The sequence below is a fragment of the Syngnathus scovelli genome, chromosome 6, assembly GCF_024217435.2.
Source record: "Syngnathus scovelli strain Florida chromosome 6, RoL_Ssco_1.2, whole genome shotgun sequence".
In the NCBI taxonomy this organism is placed as follows: domain Eukaryota; kingdom Metazoa; phylum Chordata; class Actinopteri; order Syngnathiformes; family Syngnathidae; genus Syngnathus; species Syngnathus scovelli.
The window spans coordinates 11821988-11846014 of record NC_090852.1 but is presented as its reverse complement, the minus strand read 5'-3'; the positions used below and the strand labels follow the sequence as shown (position 1 = coordinate 11846014).

The following is a 24027-nucleotide window of genomic DNA, read 5'->3' as shown; positions in this document are numbered from 1 at the left end:
CAATTTATCCCAGATGCGCCTTCCCTATCAAACCATAATCCTTGGTCCGTGTGGATTATTCATGTAATCTTCTGTGCAAACACCGCACAGATGAAAAGCATTGCAATTCATCTAGACTGTATTGAAAAAAAGTATGTATTAAATGACCTCAATGGGACATTGTTTATGCCTGGGCTTAAACTAGACTGTGTTCAACCCCCATGGCTGTTGGGAGTCAAAACGGACTATCGATAAATTACATCGCACAAACACAAACCATCAAAGTCGTTTCAAGTGAGCCACCACATGTGTTCATTTGCCTGTCAAGACACCAAAACTGGGTTGTGATTCACTTTTAACACCGGATGATCGCTCTGTTGTTTCCTCAATTACATATTCTGTTTTAACCAAGGACAGGCAAGCATCACAAGCTCAGCAGGGGAGCGTCTCTTTGTTTTAACTTTCGTAAAATCTAGTCACAGGAGAAGGTGTTTGTGCAACCACGCAGCCTTGCTTGCTAGTTGTCATTCATCAGATGCATTTAGCGTGATGGCATGCCTGCCTGCCTGCCTGCCTGCCCACAGTGGGCAGAAGAGGTGTGGAAGAACAGCATTAAAGACATTAAGCACGGTGGGGATGTCTTACTGCCTCTGATGTGTTTTGATCTTGATTTAATGCGTTTGAGCAAAAATATTGGGACAACAGGGCGTTACGGTACCTGAGATAGCAGTCTCCGCTTTGCAGTTTTAACTATTTTTGAACGCCATCTCTGCAGCGTTGTTGGATGTCATTTTATGAGGCCCATTAAAGATCTTCTCGCTTGTGCTTCAATGGGATCCTCGAGTTAAATGTCAAGGATTTTTTCCCTTCAGCAGACCACCTCTACTTTTTGTTGGAGGTGATGTACCTTTTGAATTTGACTCCAGGGAAACTGCTTTCCTTCATAAAAGGGGAGAGGAAGAGGTCAATAGTGGTGAGATGTGAGCACTGAGGGGGCCACAGACAAGAAAGAATGTTAAATTTATCAGCATAATGTATTCGTTACCTCCCAATGAATTTCATGTAATCTGATTTAGAGATGAATGAGATCATTTGTACAATCTGCTTGGACTCACCGACATTTGTGACCAGGTGTTCCCTACAAGAATCTTTAGACAGATCGGAAAATTATGTGTCCGGAGTAGTGCAGTTCATTTGGTTGCACTTGCAGCTTCTTACATTTAATTTAATTTAATAGTTACATGGAACTATCAACATTATATTGATTTTGCGTCATGTGCATGTGCTTGAATACATCAGTCAAATATATTAAATTCTTTTGTATGTGCATGGACTGGCTTGGAGTGTTGATACGAGACAAATGTTGGATATTATTAAAATTCTCTTGCCATGTCTAATCTAAATGAAAACCCATGTCTTACACAGAAACAAAGATCGCAGCCACAAGTGACAAAATTACGCATTGTGATCTGTGATATGAATGTAAGAGGGAAATGTAGGTCACCTCTCTATCACTATGCCACAGTCAGGTGTAGCACAGAGGATTAGAGGAGAGCACTTTCAATAAGGTGCTCTGTCTCGCGTTTATTTCGTTCTCTCTCTTGCCCGGCGGCAACACTGCATCGAATAAGGGCTCTGGCAATACTGTGGGAGTTTACCTGTCCTCCCAATGCTTGGGTGTTTTTTATTTTTGTTTTTTTACGGTACTCTGCTTCCTCCTCAAGTACAAAACATGCATGCAACGTATACTGAAATTTAGCAATTCTAAGAGAATAAATGATTGATTTTTAACCTCTTAACGTTCCAGTGTCACGTATGCGGGACTGTTGCTACGTATGTATAGAACAAGCCGGAAGGGAGGGGGTGCATCATCAACTGGCCACTTGCCTGGTCATGTGATATACTGTTAAAAAAATGATTTCCTGGATATTTGAATAATGGCCAATATTTTAAGATACAATTCTATTACCAGTCCAAAAGAGCACTGACTAACTAACTAACTGACTGACTGACCGACTGAGTAACTAACTGACCAAGGGAAGGTAGTAATTCTCATCTGGCTCATTAGTTATTCAGTTATTCATGCGAAGATCATTACTCTGTGTGCCCCAACAGTAGATCACGTAAAAAAAAAATAACCATGGTCAATGGTGAAACATTTTTTTTTTCTGAAATAATTTTGCCACTGAAAGAAAAAGAGGATAATACATCTTGTAATTTGCCATTGTGTATCCTGTGAAAGTGAGGATAAGATGATACTGCGATCAAGGACACTGGACAAAAAGGAAACAGATATGTTGCGCTTGTTCTCAGACAGTAACTTATTTATCACTTTGTAGTTCCTCTAGTCTGTTGATGTTTATAAAGCAATTGTGTTCTGATACGTCTTATGAAAAACAACTCCCCATAGCAACCTGGATATGATTTATTTATTACTATTGTGGCTGTCACTGAACAATGTTGTTTTCTACGTTCTGGCCACAACATTAGGCACACCTGTGCAATCATATGGCATTCAATATAAAAATGATTTTGTGAATGTTCAGTTATAATTATTTATTTGAAGTACTGCTAAATTAACATTTTACATCACCATCATCATCAAAACAGAACTAATTACTTTCAATAAATTCTTCTATGGACAATTTTGAGTCTTCAATTATTCTGCACTGCGTGTTGTCCTACCTCACACAGGAAAAGGATTAAAAATCCAGTCACACAAGAACTGCTTTTGTTAGCCTTCATGAATTTAAAGCCTTTCCTCCCATCTCTATTTGCGTCTTACTAAACCCAGACATCATTTTAATAAAACACAACCGCCAGTTTGGCAACAAATATTTTTCTAAGTCATTGAGAGCAGAATGGAGCAAAAGGGACATCAGATAAAAATGACGTCAATGAAGATGTCTTCCTCTTCCTCCACCAGTTCTTCCATCAGTTCCAAAAGGTCACCCTGCCTTGGACCTTAGATGGTACAAATGTTGAGAACGGAAATTGAACTCAACTCATTCCACCTAATTATCTGAAGCTCTTGCCAGAATTAAACTCATGAATATGAGCTATTATTTATGTGCCTATAAAATGTCTTTGATAGTCCATTAGACAGTTCTTGCGTGCATTGCAAAACATCTGCCGTAGTCGAGATTTTAAGTCAGGTCCAGAAGTCCTCACGCGTTTCAGAGGGGGAAGTCCATACCAGATTTTGAGGAAAAACTACACCCATAGTTCGTGAGGTGCTCCAGGTCAATTTGAACCTCTTTCCCTTACTATATTCCTGTTTTGCAGCAACTATGAGCTCTTGAGTCTGCAAAGTCTAATTATAGACATTTGCCAGCATCCGCTTAACTCCACAGGGACATATGTAATAGTAGCAATGTCAACTTAAAAGAATAAATTGTCTCTCTGGATGTGTGTGAAGTGTTTCAAATCCACTCGCTATGCCCTTCCATCAATCTCTTACAGCACAAACATTGTGTGATATCGATAACATCTAACTTTTCTGTCTAAATGAGTGGTCTCCAAACCCTATACAATAAGGCTGTCTTATCATAGATCAAGACATTTGGAGAAGTTACGGTATCTGGAGCATTGCAGAAATTGCCATATGGAATGACAGTCCTTCCAATCTTCCGATAGTCTGTCTGGTCTGGTCTGGTCATTCAAAGGTGACAGTGCGGCATTCAAGGCCGAGGTGTCAGGGAGGCCCAAAGCCACAGCCAGGTGGGAGGGAGCCAGTGGGAGTTCATTGTGGGACACCACAAACGTTTTTTATGATGGCATCAACAATCAATATTTTCTCAAGGTTTGTCACATCGTGTCTTTATTATTTATTCCTAATTCCCTGACAGTCACAGGTTCTTTTATTTTTTAAATTTTGTGGTATGAAATTAAAAGTAGTACATATGTACGAGTTTAGCACATCTGTAGAGGGCCTTAACCAACTTGATGTTGTCAAATGACAGCATACAATGCATCAGGATGAGAAAGTAGAAAGGTAAGGTAGAAAGTAAACACTGGGATTCTTTTATCTCGAAACAACCAAGATGGATTTTTTTAGCCGTTTGTGTCGGAGATCTTAAGTGAAGCTTAAATAACCTCTATAAGGCAATTAACTTGTGGCTGTTGACATATGCATCTCCATTTACCATCTGCCCATCCGTGGAGCAAGAGCACTGAATGTTGGAAGTCGAGGTCACTTGCACATTAGTGGCACTGCACTGCCACCTACAGACATAAATAAATACTGCAATGAGTAGATTTAAAAATGAGCTCTTGTAAAGAATCATGATACGGACTTCCTTGTATTTTAGATTAAAAAAAAAACTGACCCTGGAGGATGCAGATGTCTATAAATACATTGCCTCTAATGAGCACCTCACATTTCTAACTGATGAACCCTCATTCTGTAGATTGTTTTTTATTTCTGTTCCCAGATCTAACACCGGACTTTAAAAAGATGCTGAAGAAACGGTAGGTTGTCTTTTACAAGTGCTCACACTCCCAGAATGTGTCAGCATTGAGTGCTCTTTTATCCTCCTCCGCATCATTTCTTTTCCTCTTTACGCGTCCATAAATATCCACAGGATGAGATCTAAAGACCTCACTGTGCAATAGTGTTGTCACAGCAGTAGAGGAAGAGGCCTCTGACTGAGTTGTCATCTCACATGTGGAGTGTGCGCACATACATTAAGCTTGCTTGCACACTCTTATGAACAATGTACATATATTTGCAAATAGTCCATTTTTTTATATTCCTGCGGATAAAAGATGGGCTTGACTGAAATTGATGGGCTAGCTAGATGAATATTTCTTTAAATATGTTCTAGTCTAAAAAATGTACTCTGATTAATATTGTGTTTATGGAATATGATTAAGCAGAAAAATCCACCTATTTGTATGCATGTCAGGAGTCTACCATTTTGCCTTATGCAGCCACTTTCTAGATTGGATCATGTTTGCAAGACAAGCCCACTGTGATATCTTGTCACACGCCTTGGGAACTTGTTGGGCAGAGGAAGTTGAATCTGTGACTACAAAAGCATTAACTGGCTTTCTCGGATGCTATTTGAAAGAATATGCTCGACCACCACGTCAAGTGAAGACTTTGATGGTCTACACAGCGGTCATCATGACATGACTGCACCACGAGAAGTGCCTATCAGGGGTCATGCTAACCCTAGAGGTAGGAGGAGGCGGTGCATCTGTCCAAAGAAGTTGGGAATTAATTCGCTTTCCATCATGTGCACTTTAATTGGCCAATTAACCTATGGTGAAAGGGGCGGCGTGGCTCAGTGGTGTGGTCTCCTCTCAATTCTAAGGTTGTGGGATCGATGTGGTGACCATGTCGAAGTCTCCTTGAGCAAGACACTGAACACCAATTTGCTCCCAGTGTGGACCCCAATTTGGACGTGGCACCTTGCATGGCAGAAGCCTCCCATTGCTGTGTGAATGGGTGAATGTGAGGCCTTGTAAAGCGCTCGTGTCATCTATTTTTTTGATTTCTGTCAATTAGTATGATGGGTCTTTGGCACTGGTAATACAATAAAAAGACACTAGAGGTGAGTCTTCTACTTTTTTTAAAGAAGCTTTTCCACATGGCCTGTGTGCATGCAGCTAAAAACTATAATACTAAATAACAATCATGAGTTAGCTTTTCAAGGGCCATAATCTATAATTTAGGGAGTAAGGTTGGTTGCATACACCATATCATATATTGATTCGTTCACAGTAATCACGGCTCTCTGAGGAAAACCATAACTACAATGTAGCCCGAGACAAAAAGGAGTTTGACAGCCGTGTTCCACTTCTTATTTTTGTGTAAAAAAATCCCGACCAACAAATTAGGTTATTTGGAGCATTTTTCTTGGTCTCATGATGTCAAAACGTGAACAGCGTGATGAAGAGGAGTGTGTAAATTGAACCTATTCTAATTCTGATTCATGAATTATTGTATTCAACCTCTTATTAGAGAACAAAAAATTGCATCAGAAAGTTTCCTGACCTTTTGCGAGGAATGTATTCCAGTGCTTTTATGAATCAAAAGATGTGGAGGGTCTTGAGTATGCAAAGTAATGGAAACTAAAATGTGTTTTGGCACTGACAGCGTGTGACTGTGTTAGGTCAGAGCGGCCTGACAGCCAAGGTGTGTGACATTGTATGCGCAAATGGTGCTCGAGTGTGTTTTGGTTACCAGCTTGCTTTGAGTCCGAGGAGAGCTGAAACTGATCTCCAGACGTCATCGTGCTGGCTCACACAAATGCTGTGTCAATAGATGCACGTGTCAGGTTGCCAAGCGGGAATCAATTACGCACTGTGAAGCGATGTCTTCGCTTTCTTCACTGCTCACGTACGGCACAATAAAGTGCAAGTGGGGTGCAAGCCTGAACAGTCAATCTCACAGAATGTAATTGAAAACGAAGGCTGCTGCTCCAAAGGGAACCAATCGGTGCAGCATTTCTGATTAGTTTGCGTCGCTTGAGTGCACTGAGTTCAAGTCACTTCACTTCATCTACTTCCATATTTATAACACAAAAACATTGCAGAAAAATCTAAAAGGCTCATGTGACATGTTCTTATATTGCACTGTAATTTCTTACGTGCCTGTACATGCAGTAGGCCCTACTTGAATGTGGAGAGTGCAGTGAATGCACCTTAGAAAACATCTTAATAGTGCATGACAAAGTTAACTATTGTCTAAAGCAGGGGTCTTGAGCATGGTGCCCACAGGCACAATGTCGCCCCCAATAACCACATAAGTAGCTTATGGGCAAGTAAACCAGTGATGGGAAATAAAAGTGTAAAAGCGATTATTAGAAAATGTCAATAGGGGCAGATTTGTAAAACTATTGTGTTGTGCAAAAATGTGGGCACCCCTGATCATTTTCATGATTTTCCTTTATAAATCATTGGTTGTTTGGATCAGCAATTTCAGTTAAATATATCATATAGCAGACAAACACAGTGATATTTGAGAAGTAAAATGAAGTTTATAGGATTTACAGAAAGCTTTATAAATATATATATATATATATATTATTTATTTTGCGATTTTCGGCTGACGTTTGTTAAAAACGTTTGGTATTCAGACGCCTCATTTTAGGAGAAGGATGGAGCTCTTTGATGGCACAAACTTGGCAGTGAATGAATAAAACACATTTGCAGAGAAAAAAAAAAGGCCAGTTTGGGTGTAATGAAAGTAAGGGACAAACAGGCAAATGAAAGAGGGGGAAACGAGTATGTGGGAGCTTCATAGCACCCTGGGTGGCCTTCTGCAACTTCCTACCTTAATCAGACAACAAAATGTAACTATTCCTAAAACAGAGTTGTGTGTGCAGTTCCTTCCACCGTATCTAAACTAAAAGCAGCTGAGGGCCTATTGACATACTAAACAGTTAGCTGACATTTGGATTCAGGCAGTTGACCACAGGCAGTAGTACACACTAAGAGACACATTGTTCTTTTGAAGTTGCATTGCAATTGCATTTATTTCTCCAATAGATATTCACGTTCATTGCAGTTTCACTACAGCAAAGGAACTATATTTTGTCTATACAGTCTTGAAAGTAATAATAAATCACAAGTGAAAATCAACCACAATAAGGGAAAATATACTGTATCATAGTATAGAAATGCAGGGACAAGGTTTTTCCATTAAATAAACTTAAATTATACATGGCCATCTGAAGTGAGGTGAAAACATGCTTCTTTGCACCGATTTCAGGAGGAAAAAAACACTAATGGGTTTGAAACACTTTCAAAACATTAAATGCCTCGAACTAAACCTCACACTTATGCATGCTTTATTGTGCTTCAACAATCATCAGTAAAACATTCTTTTTTTTTTTTTTTCATTTCATTGCTACAAGGGTTATATCATAATAGCAGCACGTAATAGATTCTGTTTAACATTTGGACGAGATTGATTGCATTGTTTGTACATCGAGCTGGCTGAGTTTTGACAGAAAGTGAATTTGGATCTCTTGAAATGACACAAGAAAGAAGAGTATGAACATTTCCTTTTCTTTTTTAAATTGCCCAATTTCATTGAACAGTTTTGAGAAAACACCCTGTAGGGTGCATTTTAAAATAAATAAAATTGTCAGTAGCCATTACTACTCCATTTAAACATTGAATATGCATTAATTGCCAAACTTGATTACATTTTGATCAAAAAAATAATTAAAAATATCAAATTTAAATATCCAATGTTGCTTTCGTTTCCATAAAAAGTATTCAAAAAATACATTTGGCCAGGGTCATTATTTTTTTCATGTTTTACCCTCATGGGGATGTTGGTAGTCTGTCAGTCTTAAAATGAAAAATAAAAAAGCTAACACACACACACACACACACACACATGTTCTGAAGTTTCCAGAATGAAGAAACCAAGAGAGAAAGGGCAGAGTACGAATGAAAACATGGACCTCTACTGGTTCTCGATCATTATGAGAATCATTATGAGAATTACCGTCCCAAAATGCCTCCTATAGCTCTTACGGTTTCTTTTTGTCATCTTGCACAAAATTGAGAACAGGGCTATTGGCAGGCTGAGGTAAAGTGGCCTTCTGATGGACAGGGAGAAGCTCACCTTGGTATCAGCACTACAGAACAGCCTGAGTAACATTGCCTGACTAAAAATGCAGCCATTTGCTTTGGTTAATTGTTGAAGTCAGCTGTTTGACAGAAATGACAACTCGCAGCTTTATGATTCAGATCACGGAACAGCAAGTTCAGCATACACGACTTTCTAGAGTGTGGGTTGCTGAACAAAAATATCTGAAGCAACTGTTCATCTTGTCTTACACATTGAAGCCAAGAGGACAGAAGAGCAAACATCCTCATGCCTTTTTTTGGCAAAGAGTTGCTTATATAAATTGCCCACAGATGAGTAAGACCTCTCGACTCAATCTTTTTTTTTCCCGACATGGTTTGACCTAAAGCTTATGATAGAACAAGGAGACCAATGCATAGGGTGAGAAAGAATGCCACAATGCTGTGTGGACAGATTAAAAATACATGGTCACGCTGATGGAACTGACTGACAAAGCGATTATACAGACAACGGTGCTGACAGGCCAAAAGCAGATTGAGGAACTACATATCTGGCGAAACAACAGCCACAAATTTTGTCTTGACTTGTTTCTACTCCTGTTGATGTCAGTAAAGTGAAATAAGCAAAGTCATCGTTACGCTCTGCCTGCAGATTCGTTACGGTGGGATGGAAACAACAACAGTGCGTGTAAAGATTCCTTGCCCATATGAGGGTGGATGAAGTTCTGAGGGGGGGCTGGTGTTTTTGTGTTTTTGCAGCAATTATCACCACTGGAGCACTGTTGCATTGAGTGAACACATGAATCTATATTACCAACTGGGGTGATGATGACTCCCATTCTGTGACTCCCAGCATGTCTGGCCTTATGACGGTCCTACTGTGCATACAATAGACGTTCACGGTAATACGCACAACTGAATAATAAATGCACACACAAAAACATGCATATAATGTACAGTATGTATGCGCATGTGTGTGTGTGCATGTGTTTACAGCTTCAAGTTGTAATATTGTACTACAGACCACACTTCATTCTATCCATAAAGTGGTGATGGTGTGAAACATAAAAGGTGGGATAGTGACAAGATAAACTAGAAGTCACAAGGAGTAAATCCCACTGCCAAAGCTGAACTGTTAAAAACAAAAAAAAGCTTGGAGTTACATGGTTCGTTAGTTCATCAGTTTGTTGTTTTCCAGGCCACTTCCTGGTGCAGGGAGAATGACATAAAGTGTGAGGAAAATGCTGCTTGAATATAAAGTCCTGTATTCGCATCGTCATCAGAATTTCAAAAGATGATTTCATCTTCCTTGGCCTTAGTTTTTGTGCAAATAGGTAGTGGCATTGTTTTTTTTGCTGGTCCTACCTATATAAGGGCAAAACTTTTTCCTCGCATGACAAGACAAGTGGCTTTGGTTTAAGAAAAGGCTTCTGAGAGCCCAGATACAGTATATCATCATACATATTTCATTCAGAAAACACTTTCATTTCAGTCAACGTGACACAATTGCAGGCCATTTCAACTAACTTTCCTCTCATAATGGGAACGCGTCAACATTAGCAGCTCAGTATTGCCTATATATCATACCGCATTAAGAAAAGCTGCAGTGAATCTTTGATAAAATTGGCGTAAAATTCATTCATTACTTCCTAATGATAAAGAAACCATTCACAAATGAATGACTAACCAGCTTTACCTGTGAGGAGCTTTAACTCCACATAATGGGGATTGAGTTAAAATACCTACTAAGACTGGGTTTGTTGCTGAGGTTGTTGAAGAGCAGAGCAAATAACAAGCATTATGATTATTTGTGAGTGGAATAGAGGGGATCGCAGATAGGACACCGGCCTGACTTTTAAAAGGGAATTAAACACAAGAATAGTCTCATCAAAAGTTGCATGTTTCCCCAGTAGTATTTTGATTAATCTTGCATTTGTTTGTCAAGGTCACAGCTCACCGGTTTTCTGGGTTTGGTCACGTGACTTTCACAATGTGAGCCCGAGGGCAGTTCGGACGACAATTTTAGTTGACATCAGAGGGCATCATAATGTCCAAATGGCGGTCCCCTGAGATGGATGAAAATGGATGGCTTAGTCTGTTTCATTTTCAGTCTACAAATGCAATATGAATCAAATTACTTTAGATAGGTGCAGGGCACATGCAACATATCCTTGCTAAGAACCGGTCACTTCCCTTAAAAAAAAAACAAAAGAACAGCACCCTAAACACAGGGGAAAACAGAATAAGATAAGTGTGGAGTCAAATATGGGCAAGTATGTAAGAAATCCTTTTTTTTAGTGGGCAGCTAAAGCTACACCACAGAAGGTAAATCAAAGCCAACTGCACTTCTTGGTTTTCGGCTAAGGCATCCAGTTAGCTTTGATTCAACTTTTGTGGATGATTTTGACCCGGTTGAATAAAAATCTATACAGACATAACATAACATTATACATAACGTTAGACAGTGAAAATTTCTAAATTGTCACAAATATTGAATTGCATTTCTGGACCAAGTTAATTTTTGAATGTGGAGATGATGTACTATTGCTAAAGGATAGGTGAGGTATAGGACCTGAAGAAAATACATAAATCCAGACTCCTCTACCACCAACATATTCCTTAAAAGTCCCCAAATACCTGCTCCCCTTAAACCAAAAAAAAACAAAAAAATAGAACTAATACTTTGTCAGGTAGGTTTGCAGTACCGTGCACGTATCCACGTTCATCAGGTATCAGGATGCATTCCTTTCAGGGATCAAAAGACGCGGGAAGAGCTGCTGTTGGGATAGTCTGAAGATAATACTACCACAGTATCATTGTAAAGAAGAAATGTGAATCTACCATACAAGACTGTGGCGGTCTAGTTGCTATGGCAACAATGGAGATGAAGGACTGAGTGATGCAGTAGTGAGATGTGTCCACAATCACTCGGGGAGCAGCTATCACCTTGTTGTCACAGAGACCGAGCGGGCGCTCATATTCTCTTCCGCGCGACCTCTGCATCCTGGCATTCCACGGCTGACAAAGCAATCAGCATTTGGGCAGCGTAGTAGGTCGCCATGATGATAGCACGCGAGTGGGGCACAGGGAAACAGAACTTGTTGACGGCAATAGTGAGGTCGGACACCATGAACAGCACGGCGCCCAGGCAGGCGGACAGCTTGGTCCAGGTCCACAGGTCGTTGGCTAACTGCAGGCCCGCCATGGCCCTCCAGCCCATGAAGCCAATCAGGGCGATGTAGACGGCCACCAGGTAGGTAAACGGGCCCGACAGGTAAGGGTAGAGAAGCATGTAGCTCACACTGGACACAGCAGTGATCACAAAGCCTGCGCGCACATTGATGGGCTTCATTCCAAAGGCAGACGAGTAGAGGATGTGAGTGATGGCAAACATCAGTAGACCTGTGGAGTCATTAAAACATCGGACTAAATGTAAACCTACAAAAGTAACCATCACAGTATAGGACTGTGCATGATGCATTTATAATTTGGGACATCACACACACACACAAAAAAAAAAACATAAATTGCAGCAGTGTGCTGAAATAACCAAAGCATGGAAAGGAGTCACATGACTCCTTCATGTGACAGCCCCCAAGTTAGCTCTTAGATGTTTTTAAACGGTCCAAAACTTTTGAATAGGTGATATTTTTTTTCCGCTATTCCAAAACAACGTTTACACAAGTGAAAAAGATAGGTTTTCCTCAACGCTTCTATTTAGAGAATATTCTTGATTGTCAAAGCAAGCACAGTCACTACCACGCACAGCATTGCCGATTTGCACATACCTTTCACATGTGGTATTTGGAGTTGTGAAATCAGCCATCGCAATTTGTCTTTGGCTTGGCAAATCAAATTGCGTGTTCTAAATTTTTACAAATTACTGACCAATCTAATGTGATAAAAATGGCTTGCTCTCTTTCATGATGCAATGGTGATGGTTGAAGAAACTTTTTTGAGTCTTAGTCTGTCAAGTTTCAAGGGACAATGTGCACATGCAGCACCTAACAAATTGAGTCTCCGCGTGATTTTAAATTATAATTGAACTCAAAAACACACACAAACCTCTACTATTCAAGTGGTATAGGTTTTAGAAATGGCTTAGTGAAATGGTGGTATAGTTACGTCATCTTCAATAGGTAAGTAACTAGCTAACAGGTAAGTGTCAGTGGATTTTTCTTCGAGTTTTATATGGGAGTTTTATCTAACAACACGCAAATTCTATACTATTATATCCAGTTTTCATACACGGTGCAATTTATATTGATTGCATCCATTTTCTATACATCTTATCTTGTTCATGGGCATTTCATGTACTACTTTCATTTCCAGTCCTGTTGTCAAACAGAAGTGACTATTCTCTGTTGACCAATCAACAAAAGTTGAGTGCTTTGGTACAACACCATTGAAAGAGTGCTAAAGGCCATGGGTCTGTTTGCTTTCACAACAATAAAATTGGAAACCTCAAGCAAAAAAACATGGCTTGGTAAAAATACGTGTATTTACTGGGACAGGAAAGCTACAATTAGTGTTCCTAAGCTGTCAAAGTAACTTTTAGGGTTCTATTTTTACAGCCAGCACACATGCACTTGGCATGAAATTTGACGCATATTGATTTTTGTGCCAGAGCAGAATTTAAAGGGAATGAGCGGAGTCCCTTGGCTGGCAAACATGTTGGTTATGTTCACTCTCACAACGGTGAAAACACCCCTTTCTACTTGTGCCTGCGAAAATAGGGCTCTGAGAGTACATCTCCGGTGACAAGGCAAACGTAGGTTAAATGACATTCGACTAACACAACACTTTCTGACAATTTTTGGTGGATTTGACCACTTTCAATAAGTCAAATTAATTCCCATCAGTGTAATTCAGCACGTGACATTTCAGTCTCACCGTGGACGAAGTAGCCTTGCTCCTGCCAGATGAGGAAAGCGTCACCCAGAGCAGAAAAGATGAGGCCGGCGAGGATCTTGCGGGCACTAGAGTGAGCCCCCAAGAAGCTGAAGCCATGTGCCAGCAGAAAGACCCAGAGGCAGAAGATGGGCAGGCATTTGATAAGTGCGCTAAACCAAGATGGACTTGAGGTTGGTAGCCAGAGGACAAAGTAAACACAGGTTGACTTGAAGAACGGCACCAGCTTGGGGCCTTCACTCTTGACCTGAAAGCAGATTGTAGATTGTAGTAGATCATCATTAGAGTCTTAATGTGATGCTCTTGTATCTCTTTTTACAATCTTCTTTGTTTCTATTATTTATTAATGCCCGTAAAGATAAAACAGGAAACAACGTCTAGACAAGCAGTCGTTCAGGATACTTCCTGTTATGGGCAAGAGTGGTTTGTATTAGGACACGAAAAGCTTTTCCTCCTTTGTGGTCTCCAGTTAGATGCACATCACTGAAACCAGAAATGCATGTTTAAACATCTATGTCCGTGGACTTGTCTGATTCCCTCTAACATTTTCTCTTCCTCATTTTTGACATCTTGTTTTTCTCATCCCTCTTCTTTCCAGTGCTTTGACACTTGACTCGTGTCCTTAAATACTGCCGACTATGCAAACAATCCGGCTTGTTTCTGTAAAAACATATGAGACTCAAGGACGTTGTTACCCCCCCCTCCCAAAAAAAAAACAAAAACAGAACTGTTTTCTTAGAACTTGAGAACCGTCATCCACCCGTGATTCCGAGAATCGAACATCCAAAGGCAGAAAGTGATGGGTGGTCCGTACAGTTGAAAGTTGGTGATTTCAGTGTGAAGGTTCAGAAAGATGAGCTGCGTGAGGAAAAAAGTTAGGAAAGGAAGGAAATGGTTGATACAAGGGGATGTGGCAAAACTTGCTGTCCCTCTGCCAAACCATTGAGTGTAAGCATTGTGTGGCAAAGCAAAAGCAGCACTTTGACTGCACAGTTCACAAAAGAATAAGTGGGGCAGAAAGAGGAAGCAAGAAGTGAATATACATGACGAATGGATACGCTGAAGGAGCAATTGGATTTAGCAATGGTCAAGTGATGTGGAGGAGTGTTGAGGAACAATAACCCCTTTCACGTTGCCGATTTAATCCGGCTTTAAATCGGGGGGGGGTGCACCCAAACCTGCACACACCAGGACTAGATCAAGACTTGTGTGCGTGGGATCACTCAGCGACTGTATGCATGTGGGTGTGACTGGTTGGTCGCCTCGATGTGTGCCCTGCGACTATCTGGCGACCAGTTCAGGGTGTAGTCTGCCTTTTGCTCATAGTCAGCAAATGTGGGATGAATAATGAATCACTAAATGCACTATAAAATATTGATGCAATTTTGGAGGGAAATTAAAATGTGGTCGCTGTTCATAGCACAATTCTCAAGCCATTTTTTTTACCAATTAAATATATATTTAGCCACTACTCTTTAACTAAAAAAAAAAAAGTCATGGGATTGAATAATTAACATATTTGATATAATTAGTCATATAAATAAGAACATTCTTCAGCCAAAAAGATCTAATTCACATAAAATAATAAAAGCAAATAGTAGAGCTTTACGTGAATACAATGCATTTTTGTTGAATCCATTAATAAACAGTCGTTTCGTAAAATGTTATCACATTGCATATGTCTCATCGCAAGCAAGGTGGGGTTGCCAGCTCATCGTAACCATAAAACCCAGGTAAAGCTCTGAATGGCATCCCATGAGTAGACATCCATTATTCACACTGACTCATGTTACTCAAGGGTCAGAAACATGATAGGGAGAAACATAAACCACCTGTAAATGACTGAATGAATAGAGATGTGTAACATAAGGATAGCTTTGACAGACATGAGTCATATTATGAAGTCATTCCCGTTTAACATCACACAACATTGCATCTTGACATATAATTAAATGACAAAAATGCTATCTTACAAATAAAAGCATTTGGAATGCTGTTTTGTAAGAGCTAGGCTAAGAACAATGACACAAAGAAAATATTGAAAGCCAGAGATGAAGATGATTGGAGGATTTTAATGGGATAACACATCAGAGTAAGGCTAACCTGTGATGTGGCTCAAAACTTTGGACAATTCAAAAGAATTTTTAACTCAATTAAACTCAGTGTCAGTGGTGGCCTGTCTCTGCTGTTAACAGTAGCAGGAACACTGACCCACAATTTCAACCGCAAATGGACATATTCGTGTCATGAAACTGCATTAATTTAATCCCAGAAGTATATTCTCTTCATTTTGTAGCATTCCTTGGCTACACTGCCTCCGGAAAGTGTACATAATTATATATATATATATATATATATATATATATATATATATATATATATATATATTTTTTTTTTTAATTGCCCAATCAGATTTCCTTTGGGTGCATTAAAATCACAAATTAATGTAATGTGACCACATTAGCGAGGGGGTTGTTTCTTGAACCAAACAAATTTCTAATTCACTCTCATGCAACAAGTTGGTTCTCAATGCTGTCAGCAGTTTTCTGTCCTCTGATTGGTTGGTCACAGCAAAACTAGCAAAGCATGTCAGTGATGAGCTGCACAAATTGATATTTCATCACAAACAAATTTTTGATGAGTATAATGTAGTTCATTTAAGCATGATAAAGGATAAGTGGGTCAGGAAATGGATGGGTGGATGGATGAATGAATGGACGGACGGACGGATGGATATTTTTGTCATGTTATTAGACACATTTTAATTATAAACTGCTCTGAGGTAGAGTGTGACGGTGTCCTTTGTATAGCAATGATGGTTTCTATAATTGCAAACCGATAGTGGTGGTATTAAGAGGTGGATTAAGTTGGACAAATCCCCACTGAAGGACAAGCAACAGAATACATGGCCCACCAGTGCCGCAACCACTTTCGCATATACTGTTTTGCATTTATAAAGAATGGTGCTTTTGTAAAAAAAGAACGTAGTGGGAACTGATTGCCAGTACCTTTCTGTTGTCTTGACATAAAACTTTGTCCTTAGGTGAACTTGAGCCGGGGCCTCTATTTCAGACAGCGTATGCCTCTATTTTCCATCTCATTGTAATCCAGGGGGCCATGGCCGGGTCTAAACTAATTTAACAAATTCACACTGCTTGGGCAGCATCACTGTGGGAACAGGTCTGCCTGGCTTGCATTCCTGCACACAGGCTGCCTTCACAGTAATCACAGGGCTCACATGACGGTTTTGGGGTTTACAAGGAAGGGACCAAGTAACAACACACAACCCATCCTTCGTGGCCACTGCAAAGGAACTATACCCTTTCATAGTTGCTCAGTTGTTAGGTCAGACGATGTTGGAGCAAGTTGAATTATACAGATTGCTGACACAACTGTTTTGTTAAAATATCCATCTTCCATCGTTGACACTTTGAGCAATATGTAGGCTACGCTATACAACAAAATGGTAAGTACAGCTGCTGCATTACATCTGAAAGTATGTATGGCGCATGCGTCAATAGAAGCGCAAGAATAAAAACATTAACAGTCACACTACACAAACAAAGGGTCGTCACGTGATATGTTCCCTTTACAAATGTCTGGATTGAAGCCTTGCTGTTGGAACTTGTGTTCGAAACACCACCGATAGGTGTCTTCGTATACACTTGGGAAACGACAAGACTAACAACATAACAAATGTGCTGGAAAAACATGATTGTAACGACAAACAGTAATTATGTTGTCCCCGAAAGCGATCACGCCTCAGTCCATGCGTGACATATCGTGGTCACCGCGCAAAAATATACGTCTGTTTTCCTGGTGACTCCACATACAAGCAGCGGTTTGTTACGGGAACATAAACAAAGCAGCAATCACAATTCGGACCGATCGTTATGTCAAAGCTACTTTGATACTCACCACACTTACTGGGGAAACCATGTCAAGGACGTTAGTAGTGCTGTTGTGTAGGTGAATTTGGGTTACGTCCTTTTGTTTATGTTCTTTAGCGAGAGAGATGCCGATTGTTTTTGTCCTCTCTCCGGTGGGCGGGCAAACGTCATGTAGGCGGTGAGCGGCTTGTCTCTCTTGACCAATAGGAACAGATATTGGATCGTTAGTAGGCGGGACGAGTGAGTGACGCCCAGATAGGAGGGCCAGTCTTATGTTTACATCTGGGAGCAGATGGCCTATTATTTATGTTTGACGGAGAACGTTACATCGAGATCAAGGTGGTCCGACTAATGTTAGTAAAAATGGAAACCTCTGTTTTCTTGTTAAAAAGGGGGCAGTCAAGCTACACACTTGTCAGCACGGTTTTCCATTTATCTGCTGATCCACGTAAAAAAAACTTGAATGTCACATTTATCATTATTTGTTGCATGATACTTACCTTTATTGGAGTCTGCTCGTCGTATATTTTAACAATCTCGATTGAATGAGTTTTTATCAATAAAACATTATATTTTTATTATTATTTCAAAAGGACGTTGCATGAAAATTGTTAGAGCTAAAGCATACGGTAGTTTGTTGTAAAAATCTTAACCTGGGTTAAGACCCAAAACAGTTCATAAACAGGAAGCAAGCTCGTCAACGTAGTACACATAATATCAAATAAAATACCTTTAAAATGCTTTCAACTACAGTACGGTAAGGCTGTTTTAATGCAAATATCATAATAATTCCATTAGGAGGAGACATCTTTGATCTAGCAACAACATCCATTCATGATATTCATTTTCTAGAGCATATAAAACAGTATGTCATGTAATAATTTCACATACTGCATGAGAGCTGTAAAAAATAGAATGAATTATGAGAAAATAAATTCTATCCAGCCATTTTCTGTACCGTCGGACACAAGAACGGTTAATTGCCAGCCATAAATGTTGTAATGTATTGTACATAATGAAGATGCTAAGAAGCTCACCAATTTCTTACACCTATCCATTCAATATGCTTCATATTTCTGACCAGGCCTGTGGTTTTATAACATGACTGGAATTTACAAAAATGTTGTTACAACTACCCAAATGAGAGAAAATTTGCGACATGAGGAAGACTCTTGTCCTCATATTTTAATTCAACAACAACATACAATCCCATTAAAAATATTCCAGGAGTGACAAGCATGAAATCATTGAAAAGTTCCATACGACCACAAAACGTAGGATAACGTCTTAAAATCTGGAGTTCGGTGACTTTGCTGGGTATATTTTGTGAATAATTTCGGGATTTATTGAATTTACTCTGTGCCGAGAACGAATGTGTGAAGTAAAAGAAACCCAGTTCTGGAGAATTCCAAGTTCCGCCTACAGTATGACGTGTGCTTAATGATAGCGCCCTCACGTGGTGGAGCCATATCGGGGCAATGGGAAAGAAAGTGCAAAGTGGCGGTGAATGCAAAAATAAAACTTTACTGTAACTTAATTCAAACCCTGCTATGTGTAGAATTATTATAATTATTATTTTAAAAACTTATTTTCTTAGCGTCTGGATCATGATGACGGAAGTGCGTAACACTGAACTATCTCATTTCCGCACTGCCTCTGAGTCCATTGACATATCGGTGTTACCCGTCGCGAGCATCGACCAAACACCAGTAGCTTATTACGTTGAACTATTTATTTTGTATTTCATAATGATTAAATTTGACTGAAGTGCTTCTAGTAGTCGAACGTACGTCGCGTCCACATCCAAGGCTTTTTGTTTAGCCCTGACATAGGGTTAGCTAACTGCGACTCAATGTTAGCCTAGGCAAGGACGTAAATTAGTTTTGCACCTCACTGTTTGCCCCACAACTATCACAAAAATTGACTCATTTTGCTAATAAGTTTCTCATTAGACATACTGGTGTTCAAGCGCAACGCCAAATCCAGTGAGCTGTCGAAGAACGGTCAAATCTGTCACGCTGCTGGAGTTTTGCTCCTTGAAAAAGACAGCTGACACTATATGTTCCCAAAATGATGGACTTTGACAACGTTCTGTCAATCGCCACCCAAAACAAGGGCGTCGGCATGATACAGGTAAGTGAAATGAGCAAATACCTTACCTTTTATTTCGAGAAAAAAGGGGATTCGAGTCCGAGCGCATGGGCACAGAGATGCCAGCTCATCGTGGGTGTCACCGAGTTTCCCAATAAAGCATCATTTTAAACTTGCTGCTTTCTTCCACCTCTAATACGTTTATTGTTGCTTTGAATGCACCAATAAAAATTGCATTCGCGGTCGTCTCAGTAGCAAAAGTGAAATTGTATAAATTAAGTTCACGTTAAGTACACGTACACATTTTTTCACGTGCTCATAGTTCACCACGCTATCACTCATTGTCATACAAGTATGACACTGCAGCCAGTCTATGCTTACTTTAAAAACAATACGACACTCTTTTAACTACAGATAGACTAATATGTTTTTTTTTCTGTGGTCGGTGCTATCGATACGAATTATTCATGATAAAGGGGGCCGATAGTCGATATTTGAAGCTGATGTTAATTTTACAGTAAATGGGAAAATATTGGCATCGAAATTTCAATAACTATAACCCTTACCTTTATTGAAATGTCTATAAGCAGGTTTAATGGACAACAGATTAGCATTTTTTTTAATCCGGTTAAATACAAAAACAATTTAGGGTGCTTCCAGGGTCATCATCATGTCTTTAAAAGTTGAATAAAAACAAGAACAAGATAATAACTTTTCCATACAATAAAACAATTTTTTTCTGTAAACACTGTAAACTAAAATGTCAAGCTTTCACTTTGTATCCAGATTTTGGGAAGTAGAGTTGTTCACGTAATATTGTGGGGGATTTTGTGTCTATTACATGTACAAAAAGTTTGGACTGACTTTTATAGGGACGAATAAAATGTGGCACCATTAGTCATGTAGTAGTTTACATTGCTAACTTTCATTTGACTTCAGCCATCTCAGGGATGAACGCTTGCTTTGTCTTTTCGGGTCACACGTTGACTAAAGACGATTCTCATCTGCATTTTTTGTCATCCTTTTTTCAATAGAAAAGGTATAGTTTACAAGCTGGTCCCCCTAAAAAGGACCCAAAGTCAAAAGGGGTAAATCCTGCTGCTGTGCAGGCACTCCTGAGCAAGCGACAACGTGAGGCCAGAGTGAAAGGTAAGAAAGGGAAATTGTTTTGCATAGGTGAAGTGTTTACACGATGATATTTTTAATCAGCCCCTATTTTTCAGAGAATGAATTGAAGAAACGGAAGGAGGATCTTCTCGCAAAAAGGGTTGAGCTGAAGTCTGATCGTAAAGCGAGAGCCATGGCTTCGAGGACAAAAGATAATTTCAGGGGTTACAACGGCGTTCCAGTGGTGGATGTTCCAAAGAAGAGAAGGTCAAAGCAGGAAATGGAAGGGGAACAAAAAGAGAGTGAAGGAAAATTCAGAAATTATTGTGTTGACCCAGAGGATGATGAAGATAATTATGAGTATGAGCAGACAGATTCTGAGCCCGATCAAGATCCAGAAGCTCTAAGACCCGGCAAAGATTCAGGTTTAAGCAGAAGCAGTAGAACCTCTCCTAAAAAATCTAGTGGTGCTCCCAAGTCCGCTCCACCCCGCATGAACTTTGCAGACTTGCTGAAATTGGCAGAGAAGAAGCAGCATGAGCCGGTGGAGGTAAAGGGAAAGGTGGTAGTGAAGGAAGAAAGGCCGCGCACAGCTGAAGAGTTAAAGGAGCTAGAGATGGAGCGCAGAGCCAAGAGCCGCAGCAAAGACTCGACGACAAACAGAGGACACAAGCCTCAGTCTAGTACGCTACGAAAAAATGTGCCTGATAAAGAGCCCAAAAATTGTAAACCACAAAAGAGTTTATCGGAAAAACCAGATCAGTCCAATGGGATAATGAAAAAATCTGTCGCAACACCTTCAAAAGTCAGCGCTGGTGAAAGAGACAGACCCAAGATTCAAAATCCTTCAAAAGCTACTTCCTGTCAGGTTTCAGCCAAACAGGGGGGGCCTAAGCCCTCATCTAGTCATGCATCTGTCATTTCAAGTGACCTTCGAATAAAAAAGAATAGCACTTTATCTGTTCAAGGACGACCTTCAGGCATGCCTCCGTCCAAGCCTCATGCTCTGTCTGGCAGAGATCTCAAGCCTTCAAATAGTAACCCACCAAAAAACAGACCTACACAAGGTAGCTCAGTAAAGCAGGAGCGCCCAGTTTTAGGAAAGGGAGAACCACCAAGATTTGCAAGCAATCCTGCAGAGAAATCAAGTGGCCATTCGATGGTCAGACCATCCTCCAGCGGGCGCCTGAAAGAAGGGAACCAACTTCAGTCAAGGCCAGGGGGCACATTGCAGCCAAAGGGTTTTGCTAGTGGCTTACAAGGTCACCCCGCAGGTAGGGGAGGCCGGCCACCGGGTTTCGGACAGGGTCGAAACTCTGTCGGAGGGCCAGGGATCGGGGCGGGTCGAGCACCTAGCGGAGGACCCCTTGTCAACAGGCAACCCCCAGGCAACTCTGGATCGGGACCCGGGAGACCCAAGTGTACTGTAGTGTCTGAGACCATCTCATCCAAAAATGTCAGCGGAGCCAGACCTGGAGTTCCTCCTCGGCCAGGGATACCACAAAGACCTGGCATGGCCCCAAGACCAGGAGGTCCACCCAGACCATTGAATAGACCACCAGGTACAATATAATACGATACAATACAACTACTCCCGTGGTTTAATATTTTATATCGTAGTAATGTTAAGTGAAGTTGTTAGCAATGTGAAGATGGGCATATTTCAAATATGGAAGGGGGGGTTATATTGGGTGTTTAGTTTTAATCGATTGATCGTTCTGTCTCTACATGTAAGAAAGGGTGAGCTTTGAATTACGGAAGTAATAAAAATTAACTCATGTAATAATTGTATAGTCAATTGGATCCGGTTACTTTGTTGTCCACGACTTTGCATTTCTAGTTAGAGCAAGTGAGTACTGCTTTGTTATACCATCCATACTATTTCCTTTATGTAATATGTAGATACAACACTACCACCCATCACTATTGCATACAAAAGAAAATATGAGGAGGAAGACGAATATGATTCCGAAATGGATGACTTCATCGATGATGACGGTGATGAGCAGGCAGAGGTTTCCAAACACATTAAGGAAATCTTTGGTTATGACCGAAACAAGTAAGCGTACATGTGTCTGTCTTTTATTATCACGTCAATGATTGTGTGATTTATTTATTTATTTATTTTATTATCCCATATACAGATACAAAAACGAAAGTGATTATGCGCTCAAATATATGGAGAGCAGCTGGCGAGATCTGCAGAAAGAAGAAGCCAGGAGGTAACTTAATTGTACATTTCTTACCAGGTATTTTGCGCCCCTTTACTAACCGTCTTTTTTTTTTCTTTCTTGCCTATCGTAGTCTGAAATTGGCTGTTCAAGAGGATTTGGAGGAGGAAAAAAAAGAGCAAGAGCAGATGAAAAGGATGAATGCCAAGAGGAAAAAAATGAACTGAAATACAAAAAAATTGTTGTAATGGACAAGAAAGACTCCATTTGCCTGGCCAGCAATAGGGCAACGTCTTTGACGTCATTTCATGGAAAGCACAGTGGGACGCACATGAATTTTATTGGACCCTTGTTTGTTATTTTCACTTTCTCCCATTGTTTTCACAATCATTGAAAGAAGTGATACGTGACATTGACAACAGAAGGACCTCGGAGGACACAGATTTTGCGTGAACTCAATCAAGAAATAACTTTTAAAAATCAAATATGCACAATTCATCCCTACGCTAAATGCAAGTGACATTTTCCCTTCTTTCTCCCCATTATTTATTTCCTTCCACGAAAAGCAAGAGTCCCATTTTCAAAAGCAAATTCTGTTTAAAAAGTAAGAAGAAGAGTGTTTTTGTTGGAAGCAGGCATACAGTGCCAGTGAGATATATTTTTGGATAGCTGTACCATATTTCACACGAATTTGGATTGTAAATACATAAAAAATGTGTAATTTTGTTTCTTTCTAAAATATTTTGAAACAGCTCTGCCTCAAAGTGTTGTCTTCTCAGAATTTGCTGTGCAATGACAGTGGACTAGTGATAAACATGTCAGAGTCCAGAAAAGTTCAGAGTTTTGAATATCTGAATTTGCATGCTCTCATTGCTCTCCCATTTGTTTGCTTTAGATTTTCTCAGTGAACTTTGACTTCCTACATCCAAAATTCTCCCACAGATTTTTGTACACATTATTGATGGACTATTCACTTTTTTCAATTTTTATTTAAATTTCTCAGCAGAAAAAAAGCTGTTTCTTCTGACATTCCAAAAATATACATACTGGGTTAATTTAAACACTCCAAAATTGTGAATGTTAGTGTCAGTGGTAGTTTGAATATGTGTTGTATTATTGACTGCATGGTTATCAGTTGCTGAGTCTGAGCCTGTCAACTGGGATAGCCTCCATCTCACCCTGAACCCTAAAAAAATTCAAGTGCCATAAAGATACATGAGTGGTATGCAGAATTTGATTTGAGAAAATGGAAATTCTCACGACAGCAATAATAATACTGGCTTAAATATTTTTTTCAGAAAACATGAAAACAATCAAATACCGGTTAC

At 39.9% G+C, this 24027-nt stretch overlaps 2 protein-coding genes across 3 annotated transcripts; one reads left to right on the top strand and one right to left on the bottom strand.

Moving 5' to 3' along the window:
- Positions 1-8157: 8157 nt before the first annotated feature.
- tmem86a (transmembrane protein 86A) lies at positions 8158-17514 on the bottom strand. 2 transcript variants are annotated; one of them, XR_007482171.2, is made up of 4 exons: positions 17359-17514; positions 13423-13687; positions 11235-11931; positions 8158-10595 (listed from the first exon to the last, which is right to left on the bottom strand). XR_007482171.2 is itself a non-coding variant. In XM_049723188.2 (3 exons), exons 1-3 carry the CDS (start codon positions 17377-17379, stop codon positions 11504-11506), a joined length of 714 nt encoding a protein of 237 aa, XP_049579145.1. In that variant the 5' UTR covers positions 17380-17514; the 3' UTR covers positions 8158-11503. The 2 variants fall into 2 exon arrangements, 1 of the variants encoding a protein (XP_049579145.1); XM_049723188.2 differs by having other exon boundaries at positions 8158-11931.
- A 1447-nt stretch (positions 17515-18961) lies between these two features.
- spty2d1 (SPT2 chromatin protein domain containing 1) lies at positions 18962-23450 on the top strand. Its single transcript, XM_049723179.2, has 6 exons — positions 18962-19463; positions 20456-20570; positions 20645-22090; positions 22431-22587; positions 22673-22750; positions 22833-23450. The coding sequence occupies exons 1-6, from the start codon at positions 19401-19403 to the stop codon at positions 22924-22926; spliced, it is 1953 nt and encodes a 650-aa protein (XP_049579136.1). The 5' UTR covers positions 18962-19400; the 3' UTR covers positions 22927-23450.
- The last annotated feature ends 577 nt before the right edge of the window (positions 23451-24027 follow it).

Bases quoted from the DNA above. Each gene is read 5' to 3' on its own strand.
- tmem86a (XM_049723188.2), bottom strand. From the start codon at position 17,379: ATGGTTTCCCCAGTAAGTGTG. The intron at 13,688-17,358 runs GTGAGTATCAAA...ATCTGCTTTCAG, and splicing joins TGGTTTCCCCAGTAAGTGTG to GTCAAGAGTGAAGGCCCCAA. The intron at 11,932-13,422 runs GTGAGACTGAAA...ATGACTCCACAG, and splicing joins GCAAGGCTACTTCGTCCACG to GTCTACTGATGTTTGCCATC.
- spty2d1 (XM_049723179.2), top strand. From the start codon at position 19,401: ATGATGGACTTTGACAACGTTCTGTCAATCGCCACCCAAAACAAGGGC. The intron at 19,464-20,455 runs GTAAGTGAAATG...TTTTTTCAATAG, and splicing joins AGGGCGTCGGCATGATACAG to AAAAGGTATAGTTTACAAGC. The intron at 20,571-20,644 runs GTAAGAAAGGGA...CCTATTTTTCAG, and splicing joins ACGTGAGGCCAGAGTGAAAG to AGAATGAATTGAAGAAACGG.